We start from the raw sequence: 21486 nt of genomic DNA on the forward strand, positions 1-21486 counted from the left end.
CGGAGGGTGAGGGTGCCAGTCGGGGTGGGGGGCTCACGGCTGCTCCCACTCCTGCCCTTGCCCCCAACGACCACACAACATTAACGGGATAGCCACCAGGATTGGTGGTTTGTGTTTGCAGTCCTTCAAGCAAGATCACCGTGACCATTTGTGGGGCCTCACTGCAGCCTCAACTGCGATCACACAGGTTAAATAAGGGAGTGTGTGTGGATGATAAGGTACATCCCAGGACAGGCGATAGTTCGGGGCCCAGGAGAGGCGAGGGCCCCGGGGCAGCACGGGCCCAGCCCACACTGCGATATGTGTGCGCACTAGGTCCGTGCAGCAGAGCAGGTCTCCAGTCGTCCTGGTTAACCCTTGCCACTGGACCAAGACCTCGCTCTGTCAAGCCCGTGTGGTGGCTGGTGTGCAACGGTCACCCCACGTTAAAAAAATCCACACACAGGCATCTTCCACCCTTCAGGATATAGTTCGGGATCCGGAATATTAGGTCCTTCATTGAAACACCTGTGAACTCATCCTTTTTTTGGTGTGGAAGCAAGTCATCCTTGATACAAGGGACCGCCTATGAGGATGACATCTCCACCATGATCGAATTGAATGGAGGTGCAGGTTGGAGGACTGAACGGAAAGAAAATAGGAAACAGGAGAAGACCATTCAGCCCCTCCAGCCTGTTCAATTAGCTGATGTGTACCTTACATTCACTTACACGTGTAATGTATTTGCTTCCTGGGTTCTTTGCTTAAAAATTCATCGCAACACATTGCTATTAACAAAGTTTATTAAAAAAGGTTTAACAATCACACGACACATTACCCGTTCATCCACCAGGCTCACAACCACCTGCCCCATCATGGATCCCCCGAAGCCAACTGGCTGCGGTTTTATTGAGTCTTGTGAACATCACGTGACTGGCTAAGCCACTCCCAATGCAACAGCTCTACAACTATTTTAATTATGATTTTAAGCCGAGTGTCCCCTTTGGTAAGGGCACCAAAACCCACAAATTAACAAATAAACATTAAACCTTGGCAAATCAAATTAAAATTAGTTTGCCGGGGATGATGATGCACTCCAGTCCCTCCGGCGCCCACCTCTCGCGGAAGGCCGCGAGCGTACCGGTGGACACCGCGTGCTCCATCTCCAGGGACACCCTGGCTCGGATGTAACCGCGGAAGAGAGGCAGGCAGTCAGGCTGAACGACCCCCTCGACCGCCCGCTGCCTGGACCGGCTGATGGCCCACCTTGGCCGTGCCCAGGAGCAGTCCTACGAGGAGGCCCTCGGACCTACCCGCTCCCCTCCGCACAGGGTGCCCAAAGATCAGGAGTGTGGGACTGAAGTGCAACCAGAATTTGAGGAGCAGCCCCTCTTCCATTATTTGAATATTGGAAGAGGGGCTGCAACCTCGCACATTGAACATAAACATAGCACACGGACTCCTCCAGACCGCAGAAATTGCAGGCGGCCTGGGAGCCCGTGAACCGACTTAAAAACCGATTGCACGGGACTGCTCCGTGCACCACCCTCCAGGCCAAGTCCCCAATAAATAGTGGGAGGACTCCCGCGTAGAGTGTACTCCATCGGGGACCCCCGTCTCCTCCGGACGGCAAGATGGTACGCCATGGCGTGTCCGGAGGGCAGACGAGGATGGCAAGGTGGAGAGTGTGCATGAGCAGCCCGTACAGGAAACCCCTCCGCGTAGAATGGCAACAGCTCTACAAAGCTGTGAGCATCTTCACCCGCCCTGGTTCCGTATCCCCGAACACCTTTACCCAACAAAACTCTAGCACACTCAGTTTTGTCATTTTCAAATTTATCTACCACCTTCTGACCCACTCACCAAACCGGTCTATATCCCTTTGCACACGCTTCATCGAGTAAGGTAGTGCAGACCAGAGACTGACCTGTGTACAGCTGAGTGACAGACTGGGTGACTCATTCCCCCTCTCAGAGGTGTCATTGTTGTTCGGGGTCAGTGTCACGGGGTCCGTGCTGATCTTCGCTCACTGGCTATCATCCGCATTTTTTAAAATCTGTGAGCAGGATGTTTGTTAAAAAGTCTGAACTTACTGAGGTGGCTGAGCTATTTTAAGCTTGTTGATTTTTGCTTCCACTGCCTGCTAATGGACTGTCAGCACCGGTTCAGTTGCTCGCGTTCTTACCACAAGCTCAGCAGGTCGTGGGTTCAAACCCCAGTCCAGCGCGTAATCGGCTCTGACATCTTAATGCTGCACTTTCAGAAACTCTTGCCTTTCGAAGGAGACGTTAAACCGAGGCCCCAGCTGCTCTCTCAGGTGGACGCTAAAGATTTAACAGCACTAATACGAAGAAGAACAAAAAGGGGATTCTCCCCAGTGTCCCAGGCCAATATTTATCCCTCAATCAACATCATTAAAAATGGATTAAAAACAGAAAATGCTGGAAGCACTCAACAGGTCAGGCAGCGCCTGTGGAGAGAGAGAAACAGAGTTAATGTTTCAGGTCGATGAAAGGTGTGATATAAAATGCAAGTTCTTTCTAAACTACAGCTAAATGGGTCACAAAAGCAAAATACTGCGGATACTGGAGACTGAAATAAAAACAGCAAATGCTGGAAATACTCAGCGGGTCAGGCAGCACCTGTGGAGAGAGAAACAGAGTTAGTGTTTCAGGTCGATGAGCCTTCGTCAGATGTCACAGATTGTTAAGGAAGTGCAGGGGTGGGGAAAGGGGGAAGGGGAGGGAAGGTCTGTGATAGGGTGGAAGGCAGGAGAGATTAGAGACACAAAAGGGATGATGGGCCGACTTGAGATGGTAATGGGACAAGTTAGGAAACAAAATATGAGTCTAGAGAGGGTGTGAAGGGCAGAGTAATTACCGGCCACCGTGGAGAACGGAGAAAAGGTGTTGTAAAAAAAAGGGGGAAATAATATGGGCAGAGGTTACGCTCTGAAATTGTTGAACTGGATGTTGAGTCCAGAAGTGCCCAAACGAAAGATGAGGTGCTGTTCCTCGAGCTCGCGTTGCCCCGTTGGAACAGTGCAGGAGACCGAGGGCGGAGAGGTCAGAGTGCAAGTGGAGCAGGGAATTAAAGTGACAGGCGACCGGGAGCTCGGGGTCACACTTACGGACTGACTATGTGGGTCAGCTTGCCTCAGTCAGTAGCACTCCCTCTCTGCATCACAAAGTTGCAGCTTCAAGCCACACCCCAGGGCTCGAGTGCACACGTTGAGCTTTTTAGTGAGACCTTAAACCAAAGCCCGAACTGTGTGGTTCAGGTAGAACTTAAGGAAATGCCCAGCCTCCACCTGAAGGGAGAGAATGAAATTCCCTCTGCTATCGTGGCCAACATTCCTCCCCTCTGACTAAAGCAGATTAACATTGCCCATCCTGGGAATTACTGTGAAAGAAAGCATTTTTACCTCCACCTGAGAGAGCAGACTGGTTTTACATTTCATCTGAAAGCCAGCACTTCGGCCCGCCCTCAGTACTGACCCTCCGACAGTGCAGCGCTCCCTCAGTACTGACCCTCCGACAGTGCAGCGCTCCCTCAGTACTGACCCTCCGACAGTGCGGCACTCCCTCAGTACTGACCCTCCGACAGTGCAGCGCTCCCACAGTACTGACCCTCCGACAGTGCGGCACTCCCTCAGTACTGACCCTCCGACAGTGCAGCGCTCCCTCAGTACTGACCCTCCGACAGTGCAGCACTCCCTCAGTACTGCCCCTCCGACAGTGCGGCACTCCCTCAGTACTGCCCCTCCGACAGTGCAGCACTCCCTCAGTACTGACCCTCCGACAGTGCGGCACTCCCTCAGTACTGACCCTCCGACAGTGCAGCGCTCCCTCAGTACTGACCCTCCGACAGTGCAGCGCTCCCTCAGTACTTCCCCTCCGACAGTGCAGCGCTCCCTCAGTACTGCCTCTCCGACAGTGCAGCCCTCCTTCAGTACTGCCCCTCCGACAGTGCGGCTCTCCCTCAGTACTGCCCCTCCGACAGTGCGGCACTCCCTCAGTACTGCCCCTCCGACAGTGCAGCCCTCCTTCAGTACTGCCCCTCCGACAGTGCGGCGCTCCCTCAGTACTGCCCCTCCGACAGTGCGGCACTCCCTCAGTACTGCCCCTCCGACAGTGCAGTGCTCCCTCAGTACTGCCCCTCCGACAGTGCGGCACTCCCTCAGTACTGCCCCTCCGACAGTGCAGCCCTCCTTCAGTACTGCCCCTCCGACAGTGCGGCACTCCCTCAGTACTGCCCCTCCAACAGTGCAGCACTCCCTCAGTACTGCCCCTCCGACAGTGCGGCACTCCCTCAGTACTGCCCCTCCGACAGTGCGGCACTCCCTCAGTACTGCCCTCCGACAGTGCAGCACTCCCTCAGTACTGTCCCTCCGACAGTGCAGCACTCCCTCAGTACTGCCCCTCCGACAGTGCGGCGCTCCCTCAGTACTGCCCCTACGACAGTGCGGAACTCCCTCAGTACTGCCCCTCCGACAGTGCGGTGCTCCCTCAGTACTGCCCCTCCGACAGTGCGGCACTCCCTCAGTACTGCCCCTCCGACAGTGCGGCACTCCCTCAGTACTGCCCCTCCGACAGTGCGGCGCTCCCTCAGTACTGCCCCTATGACAGTGTGGCGCTCCTTCAGCACTGCACTGGGAGTGTCGGCCTAGATTTTTTTGTGCTCGAGTCCCTGGAGTGGGGCTCAAACCCACAACCTTCTGACTCGGAGGCGAGGGTGCTGCCCACTGAGCCACGGCTGACACAGGTACAAATTGGCTACAATATCTGCTGATGCAATAGCCGTCAACAAAGTAAATAAGTACGTGGAGTGCTTTGAAACATTTTCATGTGCTATTATTATTTATAATGTTATGTTAAAGTGCATTATATCTTACTGTATGAAACTGCAAAGCAACTCCATTCCTGCAGGTGGCGATAATGTTCTAACCGAGGATGGGGAGCTCAGCAGCACTCCCCAGCCCGGGGGAAACATCCTCCCTGCATCTACCCTGTTAATCCCTCGTAGAATTTTATACATTTGAATGAGATCACCTCTCGTTCTTCCAAACTCTAGAGAATATAGGCCTAGTCTACTCAATCTCTCCTCATAGGACAATCCCCCCCATCCCAGGAATCAATCTGGTGAACCCACATTGCACTCCCTCTATGGCAAGTATATCCTTCCTTAGGTAAGGAGACCGACACTGTCCACAATACTCCAGGTGTGGTCTCCCCAGGGCCCTATATAATTGTAGTAAGACGTCTTTACTCTTATACTCAAATCCTCTTGCTGTACCTGCATGTTAACTTCCTGTGATTCGTGTACAAGGACACCCAGGTCCCTAGCTCTCACCATTTATGGGAACCTGAGAATAGATTCAGTAGGGAGGGAAGTAAAGCTGGAATTATAAAGCAAAAATGTAGAACGTGAATTTGAAGGACAGAGGATACAAGGGCTAGAATGTCGCCAACAAGGAGGTCTGGCTGTACTAAATGGGATATACTTCAATGCAAGGAGCATAGCCAATAAGGTAGATGAGCTGAGAGCACAGGTAGACATTTGGGAGTACGATATTATAGCCATTACAGAGGCATGGCTAAAAGAGGGGCAGGTATGGCAGCTCAACATTCCCGGTTACAGGATTTTCAGACGGCATAGAGAGGGGGGTAGAAAGGGAGGGGGGAAATCGCTGTACTGATTAAAGAAACTATTATAGCGGTGAGGAGGGATGATATGTTCGAGGGATCATCAAATGAGGCCATATGAATCAAACTGAAAAACAAAAAAGGGGCGATCACACTGCTGGGCATGTATTATAGACCCCCAAACAGTGAGAGGGAGATAGAGGAGCAAATATGTAGGCAAATTTCTGAGAAGTATAAAAACTATAGGGCAGTAATAGTAGAGGATTTTAACTATCCTAATATTAACTGGGACAAAATTAGTGTGAAGGATATAAAGGGTAGGGAATTCCTAAATGCATTCAAGAGAACTTTTTTAGCCAGTATGTAGCAAGCCCAACAAGGGAGGGGGTGGTTCTGGATTTAGTTTTTGGGAATGAAGCTGGACAGGTAGATGGGGTATCAGTGAGAGAGCATTTAGGTGCTAGTGATCATAATTCAATCAGATTTAAGGTAGTTATGGAAAAGGACAAGGATAGACCAGGAATAAAAGTTCTAAATTGGGGGAAAGCCAACTTTGCTAAGCTGAGATGTGATTTAGCCGTAGTGAACTGGAAACAGCCACTTGAAGGTAAATCCGTGTCAGAGCAGTGGGAGGGATTCAAGGAGGAGATCCGCAGGGTTCAGGCTAAATATGTGCCCTAAAAGAAAAAGGATGGGACTAACAAACTAAGGACATGCAGGGTAGGATAAAGAAAAAAAGGGAGGCTATGACAGATACCGAGGGCTCAATACTGCAGAAACTCTAGAGGGGTATAGAAAGTGCCGGGGTGAAATTAAAAAGGAAATTAGGAAAGCAAAGAGAGAGCATGAAAAATTCTTGGCATGTAAAATCAAGGAAAAGCTAAAGATATTTTATAAATATATTAAGAGCAAGAGGATAACTAAATAAAGGGTAAAGACAATGAGGGTAATCTGTGTGTGGAGGCGGAAGACGTGGGTGTGGTTCTTAATGAATACTTTGTGTCTGTTTTCACAAAAGAGAGAGGCGATGCAGACATTGCTATCGAGGAGGAGGAGTGTGAAATATTAGATGAAATAAGCATAGTGAGAGAGGAAGTATTAAGGGGTTTAGCAGCTTTGAAAGTGGATTAAGCCCCCAGGCTCGGATGAAATATATCTCGGGCTGCTAAGCGAAGCGAAGTAAAAGAGGAAATAGCAGAGGCTCTGACCATCATTTTCCAGTCCTCTCTGGCTACAGGTGTGGTGCCAGAGGACTGGAGGACTGCTAATGTGGTACCTTTATTTAAAAAGGGAGAAGGGGATAGACCGAGTAATTACAGGCCAGTCAGCCTAACCTCGGTGATGGGAAAATTATTGGAAAAAATCCTGCGGGACAGGATAAATCTTCATTAAAAAGACACGGATTAATCAAGGACAGTCAGCACGGATTTGTTAAGGGAAGGTTGTGTCTGACTAATTTGATTGAATTTTTTGAGGAGGTAACTAGGAGGGTCGATGAGGGCAGTGCGTATGATGTAGTGTATATGGATTTTAGCAAAGCTTTAGATAAGGTCCCACATGGCAGACTGGACGCGAAAGTAAAAGCTCATGGGATCCAGGGCAAAGTAGTAAGTTGGATCCAAAATTGGTTCAGAGGCAGGAAGCAACGGGTAATGGTTGATAGGTGTTTTTGTGACTGGAAGGCTGTATCCAATGGGGTTCTGCAGGGCTCAGTACTGGGTCCCTTGCTTTTTGTGGTGTACGTCAATGATCTAGACTTGAATATAGAGGATATGATTAAGAAGTTTGCAGATGATACTAAAATTGGCTGTGTGGTTGATAATGAGGATTGTTGACCAATGGGAGAATGCTGAGGTTTAGGGAGGTAGTTCCAGAGCTTGGGGCCTAGGTAACTGAAGGCACGGCCACCGATGGTGGAGCGATTATTATCAGGGATGCTCAGGAGGGCAGAATTAGAGGAGCGCAGAGACCACAGGGAGTTGTGGGGTGGAGGAGATTACAGAGATAGGGAGGGGTGAGGCCATGGAGGGATTTGAAAATAAGGTTGAAAATATTGAAATCTAGGCGTTGCTTAATGGGGAGCCAATGTAGGTCAGCGAGCACAGGGGTGATAGGTGAGCGGGACTTGGTGCGGGTTAGGACATGGGGCACAGGGGGTGATGGGTGAACAGGACTCGGTGCGATTTAGGACATGGGGCACAGGGGGTGATGGGTGAGCGGGACTCGGTGCAGGTTAGGACATGGGGCACAGGGGGTGATGGGTGAGCAGGACTCGGTGCGGGTTAGGACATGGGGCACAGGAGGTGATGGGTGAACGGGACTCGGTGCGGGTTAGGACATGGGGCACAGGGGGTGATGGGTGAGCGGGACTCGGTGCGGGTTAGGACATGGGGCACAGGGGGTGATGGGTGAACGGGACTCGGTGCGGGTTAGGACATGGGGCACAGGGGGTGATGGGTGAGCGGGACTCGGTGCGGGTTAGGACATGGGGCACAGGGGGTGATGGTGAGTGGAATTTGGTGTGGGTTAGGACACGGGGCACAGGGGGTGATGGGTGAGCGGGACTCGGTGCGGGTTGGGACACGGGGCACAGGGAGTGATGGGTGAGCGGGACTCGGTGCGGGTTAGGACACGGGCTGATCGAGTTTTGGATCACCTCACCACTCAATCTCCTGCACTAAAGGGAATATAAAAGCCAATACAAGTTGGTGAAAAGATCTTCCCTTTTGTTCTTCCTCCACCATCGTTTTCCCATCCCATCTCCAGCGAGGATAAGGTGGGCGGAGAGAAGTATTAAAGGAATAAATCTAATTGATTTGGCTCACTCATAACAGGAGGAAGGAAAATAAAGTAAGTGAATGAAACAGACCTGGGGAGGAGGATCAAACAAGGAGCCTTTGTGGGAAAGGTGATTAAAAGCTTGGTCAAAGCAGGGTTATTTGTTTTTAAAAAGGTAGAGAGTGATCAAGATGCTTAATCAAGAAAGGGTTTAAGGTGAGCACAAGGTTGCGGTGATGCACTTCACAGTTGAATTTCCCGTCGACACTGACACATGAAGAACGGACAAGGCAGCAGAAGGCCTTTTGTGTGTGTATGTGTGTGTGTGTGTGTGTGTAGGAGAGAGAATGGGAAAGTGAAGCAAAAGGAAAATTTAAAATAATTGGTAGGAGGTTTCGAGGGGAGTTGAGAGCGTTTTTCACCCAGAGGGTGGTAGGGGTCTGGAATCCACTGCCTGAAAAGGTGGTAGAGGCAGAAACCCTCACCACATTTAAAAAATACTTTGATGTGCACTTGAAGTGCTGTAACCTACAGGGCTACGGACCAAGTGTTAGAAAGTGGGATTTGGCTAGGTAGCTCTTTTTTGCCTGTTACAGCCTCCTTCAGTGCCGTAAATTTCTATAATTCCTCTGTGTCAGAAGGTTATAGGTTCAAGTCCCACTCCAGAGACTTGAGCAAAAAATCCAGGCTGACACTCCCAGTGCAATGCTGAGGGGGGCGCTGCACCATTGGCGGTGCCGTCTTTTGGATGAGACGTTATACTGAGGCCTCACCTCTTAAAGATTCCATGACACTATTTCAAAGAAGAACAGGGGAATTATCCTCAGTGTCCTGGGGCCAATATTTATTATTCAACCAAAATCACTAAAACAGATTATCTGGTCATTATCACATTGCTGTGTGTTGGAACTTGCTGTGCACACATTGATTTCCTACATTACAACAGTGACTACATTGCAAAAGAACTTCATTGGCTGTAAAGTGCTTTGGGACGTCCAGTGGTCGTGAAAGGTGCTATAGAAATGCAAGTAAAAACAGAAATGCTGAAAACATTCAGCAGATCAGGCGACATCTGTGGAGAGAGAAACAGTTAATGTTTCAGGTCGATGACCCTTTGTCAGAAATGCAAGTCTTTTTGAGTGTCTGTCAGTGGCTCAGTGGCTCAGTACATTCACCTCTGTGTCAGAAGGTCATGGGTTTGAGTCCCACTCCAGAGACTTGAGCACAAATGTCAGGCTGACACTCCCAGTGCAGTGCTGAGGGAGTGTTGCACTGTCAGAATGTGCTCTCCTATCCAATATTTATCACTAAACCAGATGATCTGGTCATTATCACATTGCTGTTTGTGGGAGCTTGCTGTGTGCAAATTTACTGCTGTGTTTCCCATATTCCACTCCAAAAGTACTTAATTGGTTGTAAAGTGCTTTCGGATGTCTGGTGATTGTGAAAGGCGCTATATAAATGCAAGTCTTTCTTTTTAGAGACTAAAGGTTTGTCTACATAATATGGCATGAGGCAATTCCGAGCCTTAATTATATTTTCATCGACAGAGCTTGGATTTTTGGAGTAGAAAGAAAACAGTTAAACGTCTTTCAAGAGAGTTTTAAAAATCCTTGTACAGGGTGGGGCTGCCCCTTTAAAACCTTCAAGTTGGGAAGCAGCCTGCATGTAATGAGATATGGGCGTGAAAGGCGCTATACAAATGCAAGTAGGGGTAGAGTAGCATAGTGGTTATGTTACTGGACCAGTAATCCAGAGGCTTGGATGAACGATCCAAGGACATGAGTTCAAATCCCACCATGGCAGCTGCAGAATTTAAATTCAGTTAATTAAATAAATCTGGAACAAAAAAGCCAGTGTCAGTGATGGTGACCATGAAACTACCGGATTGGTGGAAAAACCCATCGGGTTCACTAATCTCTCTTAAGAGAAGGAAATCTGCTGCCCTTACCTGGTCTGGCCTATATGTGACTCCAGACCCACAGCAATGTGGTTGACTCTTAACTGCCCTCTGAAATGGCCCAGAGAGACACTGTGTTGTTCAATAGCAATTGGGGATGGGATGCTGACCTTAGCGTGGTTACAACATGGAAGGAGGCCATTCGGTCTGTTGAGCCTGTGCTGGCTCTCTGTAAGAAACATAGAAAATAGGTGCAGGAGTAGGCCATTTGGCCCTTCGAGCCTGCTCCGCCATTCAATAAGATCATGGCTGATCCGATCATGGACTCAGCTCCACTTCCCTGTCTGTGCCCCATAACCCCTTATTCACTTATCAGTTAAGAAACTATCTCTGTCTTAAATATATTCAATGTCCCAGCTTCCACAGCTCTCTGAGGCAGCGAATTCCTCAGATTTACAACCCTCTGAGAGAAGAAATTCCTCCTCATCTCTGTTTTAAATGGGCGGCTCCTTATTCTAAGATTATGCCCCCTAGTTCTAGTCTCCCCCATCAGTGGGAACACCCTCTCTTCAGCCAGTCCCACTCCCCTGTAGCCCTGAAAAGAACATTGCCCCAGATGCTTATGCATCTTCTCTTTTGAAATATAAGAGGCGCCCCCCAGCCTGTGAGTGAATGAAGAGAGACAAGTATTGCAGAAGGATGTGTCCCCCGCCCCGGCGGCTGAAACAAACAATGAGGGAGGAGCCGCGGGACTGCGCATGATCACTTTCACTTTGCCCAGTGCCTCGCAGTCGGAATTGACACGAAACTTGCGCCCGGGGGTCCCGGAGGCGAGAGCTGGGCGATAGCGGGGCAGGGACACATTGTTGCGGGATACCCTGCGGAAAGGGACACACTGTATCCCCGCGACATGGCCGGCCGCAGCAAGGGACAACTTTATGAAAACTTCCTGGCTTTCCACCAGCGGGACCTGGCCTCCGGCAACCTGTCGCCCTGCAGCGGGCCGGAGCAGGTCCGCCAGGGCAAGGGCTGGCTGCAGTCCGCCGCCGGCCAGCGCTTCCAGCGGCTGGACTTCTACCGCCTGGCCCAGGACTTGGTGGCGCCCCGCTGCCCACGGCCCGACCCCTTCCGGGCCCTCGGCAAAGCCTTCGAGCTGCTGGAGCTCATCTCGGTCAACCTGTACCTGTGGCCCTGGCGCAAGGAGATCCAGTCCATTAAGGTTGGTGTGTTCAGAGAGAGGTGTGCTTCAGCTCGGGGTCAGGGCTATTCGGCTACTTGTGTAGTGACATCGTAAGATCAGGGGTAAGAGTCCTCTAGTAACATCGTAAAATCAGGGGTAAGAGTCCTCTAGTAACATCGTAAAATCAGGGGTAAGAGTCCTCTAGTAACATCGTAAGATCAGGGGTAAGAGTCCTCTAGTAACATTGTAAGATCAGGGGTAAGAGTCCTCTAGTAACATCGTAAGATCAGGGTCAGAGTCCTCTAGTAACATCGTAAGATCAGGGTCAGAGTCCTGTAGTGACATCGTAAGATCAGGGGGAAGATTCCTCTAGTAACATCGTAAGATCAGGGTCAGAGTCCTGTAGTGACATCGTAAGATCGGGGAAGATTCCTGTAAGAAAGAAAGACTTGCATTTATATAGCACCTTTCACAACCACAGGACGTCTCAAAGCGATTTACAGCCAACGAAGTAATTTTGGAGTGTGGTCACTGTTGTAATGTGGGAAATGCGGCAGCAGACTTGCGCACAGCAAGCTCCCACAAACAGCATTGTGACAATGACCAGATAATCTGTTTTAGTGATGTTGATTGAGGGATAAATATTTGCCCCAGGAAGTGAACCAGTTGGGTTTTTGGGAGAATACAGTTTTTTAAATCTGGAAACCCAAAGCTGGCTTTAGTAAAAGTGATCATGAAGCTGTCGGATTGTCGTACACCCATCGGGTTCACTAATGCCCCTTTAGGGAAGGAAATCTGCCGTCCTTACCCAGTCTGGCCGACATGTGACTCCAGACCCACAGCAATGTGGGCGACTCTTCACTGCCCTGTGAAATGGCCCAGTGAGACACTTTGTTTGGTCACATAAACCACGACAAGCTGCAGCGGTTACATGGAATTTACAGCACAGAAATGAGGGGGGGGGGGGTGGAGAGAGAGAGAGAGAGAGTCGAGGGATGAGCAGAGGTTAATAAAGGTCGATCTGCACAGTGCGGAGAAACCTTGGATCAGATAAACGAGGCTCTTGCTTTACAATCGGGTCGGGGAATTACAGCAGGGATCCGGAATATAATAACAAATGGCCTCTAATGAAATACCAGCGAGGTTTATCACACACAGGGTAATAAAGGCAAGACACAAGATTTGTTGGGGGTGGGTCCAGGGACAATCAGAGACTTTTGTAACGACCCAGATTTCCTGGGACATTTCGCAACTCTGCTTTTGTCCTTTGAGCCGTGGGCTTCTTCTAGGGTGTGCTCATCCACTCATAGATTCTCAATGCCATACTGAAGATTCTGCCTTTACCGTCCTTTCTGCAGACAGTCATAGATACGAGAGAGAAATATGAGCATGAGAGAATAAGAGAAAGAGGGAGCAGCAGCGTGTGAGGGGAGGTGTATGTGTGTGGTGTGTGCATGTGTGTGTGTGGTGTGTGCATGTGTGAGAGCATGTGTGTGAGCATGTGCATGTGTGTCAGAGCATGTGTGAGAGAGTGAGTGTGTGTGTGGCGGTGTGAGAGGGAGCGCGAGTATGAGTGTGTGGGGTGTGCACAAGAGAGTGAACATGAACACCTACGAGAGTGTGTGCGAGAGAGTGAACGCCGACTTGTATTTAAGCGCCTTTAAAGTAGCAAAACATGGACGCAGTCACCGATAGTCAGCCTGTTAAACAGAAAGCTGCTCGGACAAGCTTTCACCCAGACTCTGAAGATTCAAATGCAGGAGGTCAGCTAGATGTTATCTTGTTTAAGTCAAGCAAGGCAACCAAGTGATATGGGAAATCGCAGCATGTTCAGTATTTTTTTATAATTGTGCTAAATTGAGTCATACTGCTTGAATTAAGTGATTTCGATCACAACTGGTGCACTATTTAAACACACAGAGGCCTTACAGTCATGCCCCTGAGTTTCAGTATTGTGCCGTTAGATATTGGGTAGTACGGCACACTCCTGAACATGAGACGCTCAGACCATTTGCAAGGTAGCCAGCACCATTGTTTCTAAGAGTATATGTATGTGACGACCCCAGCCATGCAACTGGGGCCCTGCCATGCAATTAGCAAATAGACCCAGAATTACCACAAGTACCACGTGTAGCTGTTTTGCTCTGAATTCATTGCCACTGTCTGGGGAAACACCAGTTTGAGCTCTTTTTCCCGACAGCTATCAGGCGCCCCCTCCTGGAGGACAAAGGCAGAAGCAGGAACAATCATGCGCCCCTCCACCCCCCTATAATCCAATTGCCTGTCAGCACTCTCTGTACAAGGTCGCAGCATTGCTACCTGTGGGAGGTACTGGAGGGCATTCGGTGCCAGTGGAAGTCTACCCCAGTACGGGGCGGCTCCCTGAAGGACAAGAAAAACACGTAAAAACAAATATGTATGTAATTCTGATAACTCGCATCCATCACCCCCTGTGCTCGCTGACCGACAATGGCTCTCGGTCAGGCAACGCCTCGATTTTAAATTTCTCATCCTTGTTTTCAAATCCCTCCATGGCCTCGCCCCTCCCTATCTCTGTAATCTCCTCCAGCCTCCCCCCCGAGATGTCTGCGCTCCTCCAATTCTGCCCCTTTGAGTATCCCTGATTTATAGTCGCTCCACCATTGGTGGCCGTGTTCTCAGCTGCCTGGGCCCCAAGCTCTGGAACTCCCTCCCTAAACCTCTCCACCTCTCTCTCCTCCTTTAAGACGTTCCTGAGTCAGAAGGTTGTGGGTTCAGGTCACACTCCAGGGACTTGGGCACTAAAATCTAGGCTGACACACCAGCACTGCACTGTCGGAGGGGCAGTAGTGAGGGAGCGACGCACTGTCGGAGGGGCAGTACTGAGGGAGCGCTGCACTGTCGCAGGGGCAGTACTGAGGGAGCGCTGCACTGTCGCAGTGGCAGTACTGAGGGAGTGCTGCACTGTCGGAGGGGCAGTACTGAGGGAGTGCTGCACTGTCGGACGGGCAGTACTGAGGGAGCGCTGCACTGTCGCAGGGGCAGTACTGAGGGAGCGCTGCACTGTCGCAGTGGCAGTACTGAGGGAGTGCTGCACTGTCGGAGGGGCAGTACTGAGGGAGTGCTGCACTGTCGGAGGGGCAGTACTGAGGGAGCACTGCACTGTCGCAGGGGCAGTACTGAGGGAGTGCTGCACTGTCGGAGGGGCAGTACTGAGGGAGCGCTGTACTGTCGCAGGGGCAGTACTGAGGGAGCGCCGCACTGTCGGAGGGGCAGTACTGAGGGAGCACCGCACTGTCGGAGGGGCAGTACTGAGGGAGCGCCGCACTGTCGGAGGGGCAGTACTGAGGGAGCGCCGCACTGTCGCAGGGGCAGTACTGAGGGAGCGCTGCACTGTCGCAGGGGCAGTACTGAGGGAGCGCCGCACTGTCAGAGGGGCAGTACTGAGGGAGTGCTGCACTGTTGGAGGGGCAGTACTGAGGGAACACCGCACTGTCGGATGGGCAGTACTGAGGGAGTGCCGCACTATCGGAGGTGCCGTCTTTCAGATGAGACGTTAAACCGAGGCCCCGTCTGTTCTCAAGTGGGCGTAAAAGATCACACGGCACTATTTCGAAGACGAGCAGGGGAGTTATCCCCAGTGTCCTGGGGCCAATATTTATCCCTCAACCAACATAACAAAAAAACAGATTATCAGGTCATTATCACATTGCTGTGTGTGGGAGCTTGCTGTGCACAAAATGGCTGCCGCGTTTCCCACATTACAACAGTGACTACACTCTAAAAGTACTTCATTGGCTGTAAAGCGCTTTGAGACGTCCGGTGGTCGTGAAAGACGCTATATAAATGCAAGTCTTGCTTTCTTAAAACCTACCTCTTTGACCAAGTTTTTGCTCACTGTCCTAAAATCTCCTGATGTGGCTCGGAGTCACATTTTGTCTGATAATCGCTCCTGTGAAGCGCCCTGGGATGATTTACTACATTAAAGGCGCTATATAAATGCAAGTTGTTGTTGAGTTAAGTATCAGGAGAGCAGGCAGACAATGTTAGGTATCAAGAGGTCTGCCCAACAGTCTCAATGTGTGTTTACTCTGGCAGACAGCCTGGAACTCTCTGTTTACACAATAGAGCTGAGTCTGGTGACAGACCCTGAGATATGTGATGTATACGGCAGTTCCGGGGCACTGAAGTCCATCCAACGGCAGACATACAACCTCGTTTACCCATTCCCAGGCCGGCATTTATTGCCCATTGCACTGGAGAAGATGGTGGGCCGCCTTGAACCGCTGATGCAACCAAGTGACTTGCTAAATTGCAAGGAAGTTATGATGAACCTGTATAAAACACTGGTCTGACCTCAACTGGAGTATTGTGTCCAATTCTGGGCCCCGCACTTTAGGAAGGATGTGAAGGCCTTAGAGAGGGAGCAGGGGGGATTGACGAGAATGGTTCCAGGGATGAGGGACTTCAGTTACGGGGATAGACTGGAGAAGCTGGGGTTGTTCTCCTTGGAGCAGAGAAGGTTGAGAGGAGATTTGATCGAGGTGTTCAAAATCATGAGGGGTCTGGACAGAGTAGATAGAGAGAGACTGTTCCCATTGGTGGAAGGGTCGAGAACCAGAGGACACAGATTTAAGGCGATTGGCAGAAGAACCAAAGGCGACATGAGGAAAAATGTTTTTCCGCAGCGAGTGGTTAGGATCTGGAATGCGCTGCCTGAGAGGGTGGTGGAGGCAGACTCAATCGTGGCTTTCGAAAGGGAGTTGGATAAGTAGCTGAAGGAAAAAAATTAGCAAGGCTCCGGGGAAAGGGCGGGGGAGGGGGACTGGCTGAGGGGCTCTTGCAGAGAGCCGGCACGGGCTCGACGGGCCGAATAGCCTCCTTCTGTGCTGTAACCGTTCTCTGATTCTATGGGGGTGAAAATTGGCTGCCTTTGCTCCTCCCGTTGGTGACCCCCGGGGGCACGAACGGCTTTGTGACTGGGCGCAGCATTGGCATCGACTCGCGCTGAATTGGGCGGCCCGACGGCGTGATGTCATCGCGTGCACATTGCCCCCGTTAACCCGACTTCCTGCAGCGGCTCCGGGCGGAAACACCGACAGCTGCAGGAGGTGCGGGTCGGGCAGCCGTTACCGGGGCGACGGTTAAAGGCAAGGTAAGTCGGGGGGAAAAAAGTACCTTTTTTCATCGATTTTTAAAAAAAATTCACGGGTTCATGGCCGTGATCGATCACGGTCGCGGCTGCCATCGAGGACCAGGTATGTTGTGTTTATTTTGCAGAGCCTGCAGAAATGGCCCGTCTCTTTAAGGGAGGGGAGGAGCTGTTCAACGGGGCAACGCTGCCCGGCCCAGTGAGTGCCGCCTCCCTCGCCGGCTGCCATTAACCGCTCCGGGAAGGGCCTGGAGTTCCTGATTTCGTGCCTCACTTCTTTCCTGGAACGCAAGCGGCAAATTTTTTTTTTTTTTAAAGTTGACATCGTTAGCGCCTGATGCTAACTTTTCAAAGTTAAGAGCCCCCAAACGGGACAATGGTGAATTTCTCGGGAGATGAATCGTTAATTGCTGGAGATTGCAGGGTAATCCCAGAGGCTTGGCAACCTTTGATCCGCATGACATGCCAGTGTAGCTCAGTGTGTCAGAGGGCTATCGGCTTGAGGCTTGACTCCAGGACTTGAGCTCCTGACCTTGGCTGGCCCTTCAGGGAGCACCGCACTGTGTGCGTCTGCCCGCTCAGCTGGGTGCAAAAGATCCCGCGGCCACTATTTCGAAAAAGTGCCTGCGCCAACCACTCATCCCTCAACCAACATCGCCAATACCCAGATTCATAAGAACATAAGAAATAGGAACAGGAGTAGGTCATATGGCCCCTCGAGCCTGCTCTGCCATTTCATAAGATCATGGCTGATCTGATCATGGACTCAGCTCCCCATAACCCTTTCATCCCTTATCGGTTAAGAAACTGTCTCTTTCTGTCTTAAATTTATTCAATGTCCCAGCTTCCACAGCTCTCTGAGGCAGCGAATTCCACAGATTTACAACCCTCTGAGAGAAGACATTTCTCCTCATCTCAGTTTTAAATGGACGGGCCTTTATTCTAAAATCATGCCCTCTAGTTCTAGTCTCCCCCATCAGTGGAAACATCCTCTCTGCATCCACCTTGTCAAGCCCCCTCCTAATCTTATACGTTTCGATAAGGTCATCTCTCATTGCTGAACCTGTCCAATGTCTGCAGTATTTCAAGACTAGGGGCCATAAATATAAGGTAGTCACTAATTAATCCAATAAAGTGGGGGAGTGGATTGCTCTTTGAAAGCCGGCGCAGACTCGATGGGCCGAATGGCCTCCCTCTGTGCAGTACTGTTCTGTGATTCTAATGTGGAACTCACTGCTACAGGGAGTGGTTGAGGTGAATAGCATTGATTCATTTAAAGGGAGTCCAGTTAAACACATGAGGGAGAAGGGAATAGAAGGATATAGTGATGGGGTCGGGTGGCATGAATCCTGACACGATCCGCTGGACTTGTCTCTGTGTCGTTCCTGCTATGTAATTCTATTTGGCAGTGACAGCACTCTAAAAATAATTTACTGTCTGGGATGCGCTGCAGGACATTTCTGAGAAATATGATACGGTGCTGCACAGAGACAGCTTTCTCCTCAAGGCCACTGTACGTACCAACAATGGAACCCAATAGTTATTCCATCCCAACAAGTCATTGCCATGCAGAGATTCAGTGCTTGGAGCGGTGGTCCTGATCGGAGGCAGTACACTGGGGGTGGGGGAAGGTGGGGAGGTGATGGGTCTGGTGGGTGGGGGGGGGGTCTGATAGGGGAAGGGGGAGGTGATGGGGGGGCGGGGTCTGATAGGGGGTTGGGGTACGGGGTCTGATGGGGGAAGGGGGGAGGTGATGGGGGGCGGGGTCTGATAGGGGGTTGGGGAGTGGGGTCTGATGGGGGGAGGTGATGGGTCTGATGGGGGGAGGTGAAGGGTCTGATGGGGATGGGGCAGGGTCTGATGGGGGGTTGGGGGTGGGCGGGGTCTGATGGGGGGGAGGTGATGGGTCTGATGGGGGTGGGGCAGGGTCTAATGGGAGGGCGGTGGGGAAATTTCCCACCTACTCATCATGTGTCACCAACAGGTTCGGTCTCGGGGAGGGTGATTGGCTGACTGACTGATAGCCGGATAAACAGAGGCGGGGATGTGAGAAGCAGTTCCTGGAACTGGGAGGGGTTCGAATACATCTAATGAAAGGAAGGCTTGTATTTATATAGTGCCTTTCATGATCTCGGGATGTCCCAAAGTACCTTACAGCCAATGAAGTACTTTTGGAGTGTAGTCACTGTTGTAATGTAGGAAACGCAGCAGCCAATTTGCGCACAGCAAGCTCCCACAAACAGCAACGTGATAATGACCCGATAATCTGTTTTTGGTGACGTTGATTGAGGGATAAATATTGGCCAGGGTTAAACAATGGTTCAACGACCACGAGATGCTGAAGGCCAACTCTCCGACTCCACCTCTTCCGTGTCTAACTCTCGAGCTTCAATCGGCTGCAACATAAGAACATAATAATTAGGAGCAGGAGTCGGCCATTCGGCCCCTCGAGCCTGCTCCGCCATTTAATGAGATCATGGCTGATCTTCAAACTCATTCCCTTCGTTCCCAAAAATTTATCACCTCTGTCTTGAATATATTCAAAGACTGAGCCTCCACGGCCCTCTGAGTGAAGAAATTCCAAAGATTCACCACCCTCTGAGTGAAGAAATTTCTCCTCATCTCTGTCCTAAATGGCCGACCCCTTATCCTGAGACTGTGACCCCTGGTTCTAGACTCCCCAGCCCGGGGGAAACATCCTCCCTGCATCTACCCTGTCAAGCCCTGTAAGAATTTTATATGTTGCAATGAGATCACCTCTCATTCTTCTAAACTCTAAAGAATATCGGCCCAGTCTACTCAATCTCTCCTCATACGACAATCCCCCCATCCCAGGAATCAGTCTGGTGAACCTTTGGTGCACTCCCTCTATGGCAAGTATATCCTTCCTTGGGTAAGGAGACCAGACCTGTACACAATACTCCAGGTGTGGTCTCCCCAGGGACCTGTATAATTGCAGTAAGACGTCTTTACTCTTATGCTCTATCCTTTGTAACAAAAGCTAACACACTAGTCCTCTCCCCTCACTGAGAACTCTTAAATAAGATCAAAACAGGCATCTGTGGAGAGAGAATCGTGGGTTAACATTTCAGCTCGATGGCTTTTGGTTGTCACCCAGTTCTGACCCCACGTCACCGACATGAAACATTAACTCTGTTTCTCTCTCCACAGATGCTGCCCGACCCGCTGAGTGGTTTACAGAAGTTTGCTGTTCCTAATTCAGATCTCCAGCATCCGCAGTGTTCCTTTTTATATCCTGCTATTTATCCCTTTAATGTATTGTGTTTTGATTGCCCACCACACGCACTTTCCGTGGGAGGTGACTGAGCAGTGATCCCCCTCTCTCGCTCCGTGCACAAGGAATGCTGCTTCACAGCCAGTGAAGTACTTTTTTTTGAAGTGTAGTCAGTGTTGGAATGTAGAAACTGCCGCAGCTAATTTGTGCACAGCAAGCTCCCACGCACAGCAAAGGCTCAGATCTTTGCGGGTTGAATAACGGTGAGGCTATCGGCGCCCACTGTTATTATGGAGTAAATCGGACAGCCGCTTCCAGTGTCCACACACACACACTTAAACGCGGAATCAGGAATTTGCTGCCCAAGTTCCCTTGCTCCTCCACAAGCTTCACCACCTCGTCGAGAGACTCAGCATTGAAATACACGTTGCGCTATGTACCACACTAAATACCCACTCAACACCCGACAAAAGGTTAGGGCTTGTCCATTCAAGCAAAAGTAGGAAAGATATAGCACCTTTCATGACCACCGGAAATCTCAAAGCACTTTACAGCCAATGAAGTACTTTTTGAAGCGTAGTCACTGTTGTAATGCAGGAAACGCGGCGGCCAATTTGCGCACAGCAAGCTCCCACAAACAGCAATGTGATAATGACCCAGATAATCTGTTTCAGTGATGTTGATTGTTGATAAATATTGGCCCCAGGACACCGGGGAGAACTCCCCTGCTCTTCTTCAAAATAGTGCCATGGGATCTTTTACGTCGACCTGAGAGAGCAGACAAGGCCTCGGTTTAACGTCTCATCCAAAAGTTGGCACCTTCGACAGTGCAGCACTCCCTTAGCACTGCACTGAGAGTGTCAACCTAGATTTTTTTTTTGTGCTCAACTCCCTGGAGTGGGACTCAAACCCACGACCTTCTGACTCAGAGGCGAGTGTGCTACCCACTGAGCCACAGCTGACACTGTAATGGTGTAATAAATCTTAATTACTGCCAAACAAACTCTCTGGCTCTGAAAATTCACTTTTACACGTGTGGAGTCTCTTTCCTTCAGATTTTAATTATTGTTGGAGGTTTTTTTTTTCAAATTCCTTTCTGTCTCTTTTATCTCTCTCTCTTTCTTTATCACATCTTTCTTTCCCTCCCTTTGTTTCAATTTCTGTACATGATTTTACATTAAATTAAATATTCTAACTCGCATTTCCTGGTTCAGACTCTGCGTGGCTCAGTAAGGATTCTTCAATCTGATTGGTTGTGGAGACACATTGTTGCTTTATCTGTTCACACAGGTCCCAGCTCCCCTGTAGAGGGCGCCGCACCGAAATGTCTCTCTAATTCCCACAAAAGACCGTAGAGTATCTGTGGGCGAGTGCCCTTCATTCGCTACTTACTGTAAAATCCAGGCTAGCGTGATCATGACCAGATCATCTGTTGTGATGTTGATTGAGGGATAAATACAGCCCTCCCCTGCTGTTCTTCGAAATAGTGGTCATGGGATCCTTTAGGACCACTTGACTGAGCCTCGGTTTAACGTCTCATCTGAAAGATGGAACCTCCGACAGTGCAACACTCCCTCAGCGCTGCACCGGACTGTCAACCTGGATTTTGTGCTCCAGTCTCTGGAGTGGGATTTGAAC

General features: G+C 50.3%; 1 protein-coding gene across 2 annotated transcripts in view; it reads left to right on the top strand.

The window, feature by feature from the left end:
* The first annotated feature begins 11086 nt into the window (after positions 1-11086).
* The window catches only part of LOC139278994 (CKLF-like MARVEL transmembrane domain-containing protein 3), a 65314-nt gene continuing 54914 nt past the window's right edge, over positions 11087-21486 (top strand). Inside the window, exons 1-2 of one of the 2 annotated variants that reach the window (XM_070898295.1) lie at positions 11087-11521; positions 19785-20953. In XM_070898295.1, coding sequence (XP_070754396.1) covers positions 11213-11521; positions 19785-19940 — 465 coding nt within the window. In that variant the 5' untranslated portion in view covers positions 11087-11212 and the 3' untranslated portion in view covers positions 19941-20953. Of the gene's footprint in view, positions 11522-19784; positions 20954-21486 lie in introns of those variants that run through there. The other variant, XM_070898294.1, reaches the window with a different exon arrangement.

This window comes from Pristiophorus japonicus, chromosome 13 (genome assembly GCF_044704955.1).
Source record: "Pristiophorus japonicus isolate sPriJap1 chromosome 13, sPriJap1.hap1, whole genome shotgun sequence".
Lineage (NCBI taxonomy): Eukaryota > Metazoa > Chordata > Chondrichthyes > Pristiophoridae > Pristiophorus > Pristiophorus japonicus.